At 56.2% G+C, this 12163-nt stretch overlaps 2 protein-coding genes across 2 annotated transcripts in view; one reads left to right on the top strand and one right to left on the bottom strand.

Moving 5' to 3' along the window:
* Window positions 1-12163, bottom strand: part of PALD1 (phosphatase domain containing paladin 1) — a 113692-nt gene that overhangs the window by 15652 nt on the left and 85877 nt on the right. The window lies entirely within an intron of this gene.
* On the top strand, window positions 3701-8761 carry PRF1 (perforin 1). The gene is made up of 3 exons (XM_002913718.4): window positions 3701-3848; window positions 5209-5790; window positions 6680-8761. The coding sequence occupies exons 2-3, from the start codon at window positions 5255-5257 to the stop codon at window positions 7806-7808; spliced, it is 1665 nt and encodes a 554-aa protein (XP_002913764.1). The 5' UTR covers window positions 3701-3848; window positions 5209-5254; the 3' UTR covers window positions 7809-8761.

The following is a 12163-nucleotide window of genomic DNA, read 5'->3' as shown; positions in this document are numbered from 1 at the left end:
TTTTCTGTCAAGGGTAAGTATTTAGTAACCTTAGGAAAATAGACAACAAATCCATATCCACATGCAAAAGAATGAAGTTGGACCCCTTTCCAAAAATAAACTCAAGGTTGATCATAGAACTAAATGTAAGAGGTAAAACGATGAGACTCTCAGAAGAAGGTATAGGGGTAAATCTTCATTCGGGTTAGGCAAAGAGCTCTCAGGTATGACATTAAAAATATAAACAACAGGGGCGCCTGGATGGCACAGCGGTTGAGCGTCTGCCTTCGGCTCAGGGTGTGGTCCCGGCGTTGTGGGATCGAGCCCCACGTCAGGCTCCTCTGCTGTGGGCCTGCTTCTTCCTCTCCCACTCCCCCTGCTTGTGTTCCCACTCTCGCTGGCTGTCTCTATCTCTGTCGAATAAATAAATAAAATCTTTAAAAAATATATATAAGCAACAAAAGGACAAACAGATACTTTGGACTACATTAAAGTTAAACAAAAGTTTTGTGCTTCAAAGGACACTCTTAAAAGAGTGAAAGATAACCCAGAATAGGAGAAAATGTTTGCAAATCATATATCTGAAAAGGGTTTTGAATCCAAAATATATAAAGAACTGTTATAAATCAACAACAAAAAGACAACCCAATTCAAAAATTGGCAAAGGACTCGAACAGACATTTCTCTGAAGAACATATTCAAATGGCCTGTAAGTAAAATGAAAAGAATACGACACCTATAAGTAATTCCCCATCATTAGCCATTGGGGAAATCCGAATCGAAACCACCCTGAGATACCACATCACATCCACGAGAATGGCTGTAATTAAAAAGTCCGGTAATAACAACGATGTGGAGAAGTTAGAACCCTCCTACCCCGCTGGTGGGAAAGTAAAATGGTGCCACCACATAGGAAAACAGGTCCTGAAAAGTTAAGTGTACAGTTACCCCGTGACCCAGCAACTCCACGATCAGGTATATATCCAAGAGAAATGAAAAGCCACGTCCACACAAAACTTGTACACAAATGTTCATAGCAGCATTATTCATAACAGCCAAAAAGTGGGAACAACCCAAATGGCCACAACTAATGAATAAATAAAATGTGGTAACTCCGTACATACAAGGGACTGGTATTCAGCCATGAAAGGGAGTGAAGGACTGATATACGGTACAACTTGGGTGAACCTTGAAAATATGATGTTACATGAAATAAGCCAGACACAAAGGTCCCATCTTCCATGAGTCCATTAATACGAAATGTCTACACTTTCTATCCTCCATCCATAGAGACAGAAAGTAGACCAGTGTCTAGTGAAAAGAGCACTAATGGATAAGGGTTTCTTTTTCGAGGGATGAACATGTTTGAAAATTGATCGTGGTGGTGGGTGCACAACTCTGTGAATATACTAAAAACCACTAAACCGTACAGTTTTGTGGTTTTTTTTTTTTTGAGAGAGAGAGAGAGCACAAGCCAGGGGGAGGGGCAGAGGGAGAAGCAGACTCCCTGGTGAGCAGGGAGCCCGATACGGGGCTCGATCCCAGGACCCCAGGATCACGCCCTGAGCCGATGGCAGACGCCCAACAACTGAGCCACCCAGGCAGCCCTGAATTGTACACGTTAAATGTGTGAATGGTCTGTGAGTTCTGTTTCAACAGAGGGACTAGACATAAACCACAGAGAGGGTATCTGGCCATCAAACACACGGTGAAAACTTATGTCTCGGATGAAAAAGTGTACGTAAATCTCTTCTGAAGTGCTGAGTGTCAACTGGAGAGAACAGCTGTCATCAGGCACAGGGGCCAAAAAAGGTCATCGTAGACCTCGATGTCATCGTCTTTAACGGACCGCCCCCACCAGGATCCCTTGGACAGTAGCGATGTCACGTGGCGCTGGCAAAGTGCTAAATGCACATTTCATCCAGAATCCAAGACTGTCAGAAGGCCCAAGTTCCCCTGTCTGATGTGATGGACGAGCACACTCACCTGGAAAGGAGTTCCAACTCCACTAGCAAGAGCCACAAGCAAGTTTCCAACAAAACTCTGTCTACAGCCTGTTCCCTCTCCCTCACCTGTCTCTTCCTAGTGAACTAAACCCACAGCCTCAGCCGCCTGACCGCTTTTTTTTTTTTTTTTGGTAGTTATTTACAGGAGATTTTTATTTTTAAAGGTGACAGCAGCCGTAACATGGGCATTCAACAGATATGTTTTGAATCAGACTAGATTCTAAAGAGGCTTTATGTTCCTGAAAGAAACATGGTGTGTCCCTATCCATTCCTTCAATGCAGAGATGTGATTTTATTCATGGGGTGGTATCAACACTCTTTGACACGTAGGGCCTTTTCCTCCCCACTTAAATTGAATTTCATTTTGAAAATCTGATGTTGAGATGTGTCGACCTATTTTAATCGGGTTACCTTTTATTTTGGTAAAAATGAAACGAGTTTCTCTGCACGCCGCTCCAGAAATACGCACGCACGCAGAGCTCTTGCCTGGGAACAGTCTCTGAAAAGTGCCAAAGATCTTGGGGTATGTGTTCTCGCTGCTGTGCAAACAGTGACCCAAATCCTGTTCACACCCATGTGACAAAACTAGGCACAGACAGATAGAAGGGGGTCAGGAGGCCGCAAACTTCTGGAGGGGGGCACAGCGGGGAGGAGACTGTGTCCGGGTTCCCAGAAGGCAGCGTAAGCCCCTGTTCCCGGAAGAGCAAGGCCCTCTTGGGGGGACACGGTCTCAAGGGATGAGCTACCCCATGGTGTCACACGTGGTCTGGGGCCTGTGGCTATCTGTTCCCGTCACGTACACCAGTTGGAGTGTGAACTCTTGAAAACAGCCCCCCACTTACCCAGCTGTCTTCACCTCAAACCAGTGTGATTTTGGCCCCCTGAAGTTGCCCTGTGAGTCACTCAACCCATGGAAACCTCACCCCACCCTGACCCCAGGTAATACAAAGGATGAAGACCCTGGGCCTCTGGTCCCACCCCTGTCTCTCTCCCCATTTGTTCACCCACCCACTGTGCGGCTGCAACCTCAGGCCAGGGCTGGGGAGGGGCTGGGGACCAGTGTGGCCACTGGTTCTCCTCACAAAAGGGGGAGCAGGAAACCATGTCCTGGGGTACGTTGTTTGGGGTCCAGAGCCTGGGCGGGGCTGGGATGCAGGTGTGGGTAGGAAGTGGGCCGGGAGGCCTGGGGAGGGGGAATGGTCCCCCAAGTTCCCACGTGCTGAGAACCAGACAGCTGTTCTAAGCACTTCACACGTAGTAACTCTCGAGTTCTTCACAACCTGCAAGGTCTACGCTGTTATTATCCCCCTTTTTAGCTGAGAAAACTGAAGCCCAGAGAGGCTAAAGGAACTTGCCACACCGCACAGCTAGAGCCTAACCGAGCGGGCCCAAGCCCAGGCGGTGAGCTCCTGAGCTGTGCCACTGTTTAGGTCTCACACACGTGGTGCTGGAGATCAGAAGCGGGGGGATTGCCCTTGCTGGCCCGCTCATCACCCCCAGAGTTGAATCGCAAAGTCCCCAGGCCCTGTGTGCGCCACACCAAGCCTCACCTGTCAGCCCAGGCCCCCGCGCCCCAGGCAGCTCTGCTTGTGGGATGAGACTCTGGCCCTCACAGCTTTGCTTCCTGGAGGGCTGTCAGAAGGGCCGGATGAGGAGGTGAGGACAGGATGGGTGCTGGTGGGAGGGGGAGAGCGGAGGGGACCACGACCACAGCTGAGGGGCGGGGCAGGAAGCAGAAGTGATGTGAGCAGTGGCCTGGGTGATGAGCTGTGTGGTGAGCCTGCTGGGGGCTGACACCACCATTCCGGGAGCGTCTTCCGGGGAGAGCGTGTCTGCGTAGAGCATCTCCGCACAGAACTCCAGGTAGGGAGAAGGCGGGCGTCGGGGAGGCTCCGAGCCCCTGGGTGGGGACAGAGAGGCCCGGGAGTGGGGCTGCTCCATCCGGGGAAGAGCCTGATGGAGCAGGAAGTGCTGTGACCCGAGACTGCGCTCTGTCACCGACTCGATGGGTGACCTCACGCCTGCTCTGGGCCTCCGTGTCCTCATAGAGAAAGTGGAAACGTTATAGGGCATCGTCCATAAGGCCCCTTTAGATGCGGACAGGGAAAGCCTTTAAGAAAGCTGGAAACAAGCTCCCTGGGAGATCAGATGATGAGGACCGGGATAGAGACGGAGCTCTGTGGATTAAGGTTACACACCACGCTGGCCTCCTAAGAGGGATGACCCAAGGGCTTTCTCCTGTTTACTTCCCCCGGGTCAGCGTGTCACCTGGCATCCCACCACTCAGTCACTCCTTCGGGAGAGGCTAGAAAGCAGGGGTTCCTGCTCCCCACAGCTGCCTGTGTCGCAGAGAAGCTGTGGTCCCTGGCAGGTGCTGGAAGGGACAGGGCTCCAAGGAGTCCAGTTTGGATAGGGGTAGAGTGTGGAGACTCCAGATTAGAAACAGGTTCCTGTGAGGCTCCAGAGCCACCTCAAAATAGGGAAGAAATTTCTAGCCGACGGTTGCCCAACAGTAGGCAACAGGTGGCTCGCGGCGCTGCCGAAACTCTGCAGGGCATGGCAGGGAATGGCCGAGGAGGCGTGGGCACCAGGAGATCTGGAGAGGGAATGCGAAGTCTTCTCCGCACAGGTGCAAGGACAGAGGCACGTGCGCAGTTTCCAGTCTAGAATTTGGGCGGCTGTTCTCCCGTGAGGCTCAGAGAGTGGACCCCAACAGGAAGGTGGGGACGATAAGGGCAACACATTATTTCTTTCCCAATTCTGTTAAGAGCTTCGTGGGAGACAGGCAGACAGAGAATGAGAGAGGTGCGGTGGGAAAAGCATGGCTTTTTCTGGGGCCCAAAATGCTACCTCTCCAGAATCCAGGCTTCTCTAGAGTCCCAGATCCCTCCCCAAATTTGCTCTCTCTGTGCTCTGCCCCCTCTTCTGTGTGCAGAGCCCCTTCCCCACCAGCAGCAGTTGTGATCCTGGGAACAAAGCCATCAATCTGGATCCCCGTGAGGCCTTAAATAATGAAATCCCAACAAGGGGCTCCTCCCGGCTGTGTGACCTCCCAACCTTGGCAAATCGCTTCCCATCCTTGGGCCCCCTTGTACAGGTGGGGGATGGGCCAGCTCTGTAAAGGCCACTGCAGCTCTGACTCTCAGTGACTTACAACGAGGTATCTCATTCCCCCTCCATTCCATATGCCATGATGGTTCACCCTCCACACCTCTGCCCACAGCTTCCGGAGCCCAGACGCCCCCCCCAACCCCCGTCTCTGCAGCTCCATGGGCGCCCGCCTGTTCCTCCCGGGCCTCCTCCTGCTGCTGCCCACGCCCACCCCGGCGCCCTGCCGCACGGCCACCCGCAATGAGTGCCGGAGCAACCGCGTGTTCGTACCCGGCACAGCGCTGGCCGGGGAGGGCGTGGACGTGACCACCCTCAAGCGCTCGGGCTCCTTCCCGGTGGACACAGAGAGCTTCCTGCGCCCCGATGGCACCTGCACCCTCTGCCAGAATGCCCTGCAGGAGGACGCCCTCCAACGCCTGCCCCTGGCACTGACCGGCTGGCGCGCCCAGGGCTCAGGCTGCCAGCGCCAAGTGGTCAGGGCCAAGGCCAGCTCCACCGAAGGCGTGGCCAGGGAGGCGGCCAGCAACATCCGCAACGACTGGCGGGTGGGGCTGGATGTGTCTCCCAAACCCAGCGTCAATGTGCAGGTGACCGTGGCTGGCTCGCACTCCAAGATGGCCAACTTCGCTGCCCACAAGACCCACCAGGACCAGTATCGGTTCACCACTGACTTGGTGGAGTGTCGCTTCTACAGGTGAGCATGGCGGGAGGGCTGGAGGGGCGTGGAGAAAGGGCTGGAAAACTCGGCATGGTCCAGGAGCCCTGGGATGGCAGGGTGGGGACTCGGAGGCTGCGTCCACCAGCAGGCTACACAACCCTGGTTCCTGAACACTGGGTGGCATGGTGTCCTCAGGCCTCCTCCCTGGGGCCCCCGAACAGGAAGAGCCCCAGAAGAGAACAGGTGGGGAGAAGCAAGGATGGCTGTGCTGAGATCCCCGACACGGTACCATTTGGATCTACTGGGGGCCCCGTCCCCTCTGTCCTGTGGGCAGGAGACCTAGCAGGAGACTTCCCATCACTGGGCCTCATTCACCCATTTGACCACTATCGTGTCTGTCCTGTATCAGGCTCTGTGCTGGGCTACAGTGCTAGACAGCAGCAGTCACACCCCTCTCCTCAGGGTCCTGGGTCCCACACCCCAGAAATACATGGTCTCCATGGAGGACCCAAGTCACCCACCCTGTTATCTCCCACAGTGAGACAGGGCGCCTCCTGCCTTTTGGCCAGAGCTGCCAGGAGCGCAATCTAGGGGACAGACGCCCAAGGCCACACCGGGTTCCAGAGCTGGACGGTCACAATCAGTGTCGTACCATCATTTTTCTAACTAGAAAATACAAAGGAAAGAGGAAAGTTTACTTTGCAAAGGAGAAGCAGAAATGCAGCATACGTAGGTCACCAAGGAGCAACGGACGGAATGGGTTTCCCTGACAGCTCAGCGGTTCAGAGCTTGGGCTTGGAGCCAGGCCGCCTGGGTTCAAGGTCTCTTTCTGTCACGTACATGTTTCCTCAGGCAGCCTGCAGGGGTGGCTGAATGGGGAAAATGAACCACTGCTGGCCCATCTGATGTTTCTCTCCCCTTTCAGTTTTCACCTGGTACACTCTCCCCCGCTCCACCCCAACTTCCAGAGGGCCCTCAGCGACCTGCCCCCCAACTTCAACACCTCCACAGAGGCTGACTACCTCAGGCTCATCTCCAGCTACGGCACCCACTTCATCCGGTCCATGGAGCTGGGAGGCCAGATCTCGGCCCTCACTGCCCTGCGCACCTGTGAGCTGGCCCTGGACGGGCTCACGGCCAGCGAGGTGGAGGACTGCCTGGCCGTCGAGGCCCAGGTCAGCATAAGCGGCCGCGCCAGCTCTTCATCAGAATTCAAGGCCTGTGAGGAGAAGAAGCAGCAGCACAAGATGGAGACCTCCTTCCACCAGTCCTACCAGGAACGCTTTTCCCAAATAGTTGGGGGCCACCACACCTCCATGGGCGACCTGCTGTTTGGGACACAGGCCGGGCCGGAGCAGTTCTCAGCCTGGATGAACTCACTGCTGGACAGACCCGGCCTGGTGGACTATACCCTGGAGCCCCTGCACGTGCTCGTGGAGAGCAAAGACCCCCGGCGGGAGGCGCTGAGGCAGGCCGTGAGCAAGTACGTGATGGACCGGGCCCGCTGGAAGGACTGCAGCAGGCCCTGCCCCCCGGGGCAGCGGAAGAGCCCCCACAACCCATGCCAGTGCGTGTGCCACAGCTCGGCAACCACCAACCAGGACTGCTGCCCCCGGCAGAGGGGCCTGGCCCGCTTGGAGGTTATGAACTTCCAGGCGACAGGCCTGTGGGGAGACAACTTCACCCCCACAGACGCCTATCTGAAAGTCTTCTTTGGAGGCCAGGAGCTGAGAACCAACACGGTGTGGAACAATAACCACCCCAAGTGGATGACGCGGCTGGACTTCGGGGACGTGCTCCTGTCCATGGGGGGGCCCCTGAGGGTGCAGGTCTGGGACCAAGACAATGGCTGGGACGATGACCTCCTTGGCACCTGTGACCAGAAAGCACAGACTGGCTCCCATGAGGTGAGATGCCACCTGAACCACGGTCACCTGAGATTCTCCTACCAGGCCAAGTGCTTGCCTCACCTGGAGGGGCCTACCTGCCTGCAGTATGCCCCCCACGGTCTTTTGGGGGCACCTCCAGGAAACCGGAGCGGGCCAGTGTGGTGAGCGCGGTGGGCCTTGACAGGGCCGGGGGACCCAGCCTGGACCAAAGGGGGTGTCACGGAGGGAGCCAGGGCCTATCTTCATATCCCCATTAGACAGATGGAAAACTGAGGCTTACTTTTTTTTTTTTTCAATGAAGTGGCTGAATTTACAGGTCAGCCCTGAGTCTGCTGTCCAAACTGCCTTAGCTCTCTGAAGTTCTCGAGCCCTAGAAATGAGCTCAGCCACAGCTTGGGTCAGGAGCTGGGCAGAAGGCCAGGAGGCCCTTCCTCCCAGGCCACTTGATGTCACTGAAGACCTTCCCTCGCAGCCCTTGCCAGCATGCGGAATTCTTCATCCCACTGGGTCTAACCCTGCCTGTCGCGGCCGCTCTGCTGGCTCTCTCTTCTTTGCCCAGCCAGCTTTGCCCCTCAGCCAAATCCGGGACTATCTGGACCTGCCCGTGTGTGCACAGCCTGACAGAGGACTGATGCATGTGCGGTGATGGTGGCCGTCGTGGCGGTGGTCGTGGCAGAGGAGAGGGCTGGGACCAAACACGGTCCCAGAGACCAACGTCTATATCAGCAACCCTACCCAGCAGGACAGGTGGCTCACCCCACAGCAGGCTGGGAATCAACAGACTTGCTTTCGACTTTCGTGGGAAACGTGGGGACCCAAAATATTTTACTTCCCTTGTAACTCTTGATTCAAGACACAGCAGCACAGACTTGGGGGTCAAAGGCAACAGCATTCCGCTCCCAGCCAGGTGGCCGCAGGGAACGGTGAGGACTATAGTGAGCTGAAGGGCACGTGATTTTCAAGGGGGGGGGGTGGAGCTCTGCCCCCGCCAAGCGTTCCCGGGCAGGAAGGCTGGAAGCGCTTTGAATTTCTGAAAGTAGCCAGAAGCCCCAAATTAACTTCTCTACTTGTTGGCAATGCAGTTCACTTTGTAAAAATAAACCTATGTACAAGTCAAAGAGAATGTGTGTGCAGGCCGTAATCCATCCAGAGCCATCGGCTTGAAAGCTGTCATTTCAACAGAACGCATCTGACAGGCTGAAGAGCTCTCCCGGGTCCCCCACAGTTGGAGGGGAGAAGGCAGTGGCTCCAACAAGCGGGTGTCTGAGGCTTCCTGGCCTTGGCATGCAGCCCCGGAGCCTCGGGTTCTGCCATCAGATGAAATGGTCTTTGTTTCACGTGCTTGGGACACCGGCCCAAGGGGGTGGGTGGCGAGATTCGGGCAGCCTCCTAGAACTGGCGGGATTGGGCCGTGCGGCGCTGCCGTCAGCTCGGAGTTGCTGGCCTGGCTTCCTGCCTCTCTTTGAAACTCCCTGCAAATTAAGGCCTTTGAGGTTTGTGTGGACCCGTACTCTCCAAAGCCCAGCAGTCATATTACACTGACCCTGAACAGGCAGGGGGGACTGGCTGGCCCTGAAAGGCTGGTTGAAGCCAGTGTCCTTACACCTTTCCCTCCACAGCCACAGGCACAAACAAGAGCGCGAGAAAAATCTGGAACGGTCACGCTGGCCGCTGCACTAATTAAAATAAACATGGGTGTGGGCTGCACCCCTCTGGGAAAGCAGGCCTGGCTCGGGGAACCACTCTGACCGAAGAGGGGAGCCTTGTTTAAGGGCTGGCAGGATCAGTGACCTCCAGCAACCACTTTGTTCCCTGGGCCTTGGTTTCCCCCAGAAGGATACTCTTCATTTTTCTCCCTTCTCGGACTGTTTGGAAGGGGGCCACGAGCCTTTCTAGAAGGTCAGTGCTTCATAACAGGTACTGAAAGGGCATCTTGTTACCCCTCCTGGCTTTCCATCTAGGGAAGCTGGGACCCAGAGGGCGTAACTGTGGTTGCAGAAGTTACCGGCAGAGCCAGGTCTCCGAGCCCCAGCATTGGGAGAGACCAACAGGGCTCTAGAGAAAAAGGCCCTTGGGCCAAAGGGTGTGGGATGGCCGAGGAGGAGGAATGGGCAGGTGTTGTTGAGGGACAGCTCGCCCTCAGCCCTAATTCAAGACCCAGTGTGACATTTTCCCTTCCACCCCGCACAGGCTGGAAGACTGTCAGCCCGAGGCCCCTTGTTTGCTCGGGGAGTTCCCTGCTGGGCCACATGGCCTCCACTGGCCCTCCTGAGGTTCTGTCCTCACCCTGGCCCACCCTGCTCTGGGCCAGGAGCTGATCTGTCTGTAGTGGGCAGGAGACGGCAGAGGGGTGGGTGGAATTTCAGAGACCAGAGCGTCCGCACCTCTCCAGTCTCTCAGTGAGGTGGCTGTGTCTAGCTGGGTCACTGCTCCTCCCCAGGGGGTCTCTGCCTGTCTCTCTCTGGGCAACTGCCCCCTCTCTCACCCCTTCAGACCCGGGGATGGCAGCAGCTCCGTTGTCCTAACCCTGAGTTACTGCACGGTCCCATGTGTTTCTCTCTAGCCTCCACACCTTTGTACACAGACCTTTATAAACAACCCTTCCGGAAATTATTACAATTTGAATATGCCATTGCCTTCTGCTATAGCCTGAATGTTTGTGTCCCCTCAAAATTCATAGGCTGAAATAGTAACCCCCAAGGTGATTTGCTTCAGGAGGGGGGTGCTATGGGAGGGCATGTGAGCGGGATGAGGGCTGTTGTAAAAGAGGCCCCAGACAGATCCCAGGCCCCTTCTGTCGTAGGAGGACCCACGGGCAGGTGCTCTCCACAAACAGAAACAGGCCCACTAAATCCACCGACACCTTGACCTGGGGCTTCCAGCCTCCAGAACTGAGAGGAAGGCATTTCTCCCGTTTGTAAGTCACCCGGTCTGAGGTATCTTGTTATAACAGCCCCAAAGGACCGTTAGGGGCCCCGATGACAACAGCACCTGTGAGTCCCGGTGGAAAGCAGATCTCCCCCGACCCCAGCAGCTGAAAATCCCCGACTCTTGCTTCCCCATCCTCCCCTGCAACTAGGAAAGGACATGTGATGGGGTCTGTCGGTAGGAGGCACCTGCCCCAGGTGTGGGGTCCCTTCAAGAGCAGAGGTGAGCCCAAGGTTTGAAGACAGGTGATTTATGTGAGAGGCGATCCCAGGAAGCCCAGCAGGGGAGAGGGGGAGCGAGCCAGGAAAGGGGCGGTGGCCCTCCGTTCAGCAAGATGCCACTGTGGGCCCCCAGAGCCAAAGAAAAACACGAAGAACACGTGCCCCGGAGTTACCCCAGCTCGGCTGGGGGGTTGGGGGTCAGTACAGCACCCCCTTGGTCACTGGTTAGAGCTACATTATTTTTCTACTGTTTTATCTTTCTGGCAAATAAAAACCCTGGCTTGATGACACCGTCCCATCTTCTCTCTCCCTACTTCAACACTCCCGTCCCCTTTCCCAACCATCCTCCCACCCCCATCTGTCCTTAGAAGCTGCTCACTTGGCCCCAGCACTCCCAACCTTTCCCAAGCGGACAGAGCACAGAAGGGCGGGGGCCATTCACAGGTTCCAGCCTTGAGCAGATGGTTCCGGAGCGCCTTCTGTAAAGCAGGTCCCGCAAACTAGCCATGCAGGGCACCTGCCCTCTGGCGGCCTGTCTGACAGCGAGACAGATGTGGACTTGGAGGAAGGTCCAGGGGGCAGCGTGGCATTCAGGCTGGGGGTCTCGGCTGCATTGCTTTTCTCTCATCGCCCCTCCTAGGTCCAAGTGGTCTCTCCTCAGACTCGGGCTGGCACTGAGCACAGCCCGGTCTGGGTTTTTTTTTAAAGCAGTTCAAACAGCACCTTCTTCTCCCTTCAAACGCACTGAGTGGTCTCCAGGGCACAGCTCCACTGCCCTGGAGGCTGCGGGGGGGCCTGCTGGAGAACAGGTGGTGTGGGGGTGGGGAGAGCCCTCAGGGAGGCGCAGGGGCCCTTGAGGCCTTGGGAGGTTGGGCAGCCTCTCCACAGCGCTCCTGATTCCCCCAGGTCTCTATCCCGACATTTGTCCCCTTCTGCTCATAACCACAGCCTCCCCGGGGGACAGCAACATCTCCCAGACATGGGAGCTGTGGGCTCTTCCCGGGTCCCTGGGCTCCCGTCTGCTGCCCACGGCCGCTGTGGAGCCGGCACCCTGCCGCCTTCCCTCGGCCCACTCTGCACTGGCCCCCACGTCTCTGACTGAGGGCATGAGCTAGGCCTGTTCTACCTGCCGCATGGGGAAGCCAGGAGAGCCAGGGTTCCGGTCCATGCCCCACCTATCCCAGGCAGCCTTCCCCCAATGGCCCACGGGAGGTGGGTGTCGCATAAACACTCAAGCTCCCTCCCCGTCGTGGGGGGTAACTCTGACGGCCACATTCCATCCTGACCCCCAGAGACCGCCTGCAGGGGGAAGCTCCCATGCCCACAGCGGTGACTTGCTTGACCACACATGCTCTCCTGGCTGGCCTCCTT

This window comes from Ailuropoda melanoleuca, chromosome 6 (genome assembly GCF_002007445.2).
Source record: "Ailuropoda melanoleuca isolate Jingjing chromosome 6, ASM200744v2, whole genome shotgun sequence".
Lineage (NCBI taxonomy): Eukaryota > Metazoa > Chordata > Mammalia > Carnivora > Ursidae > Ailuropoda > Ailuropoda melanoleuca.
The sequence above is the reverse complement of the archived record's forward strand: the minus strand, read 5'-3'. Positions and strand labels throughout refer to the sequence as shown.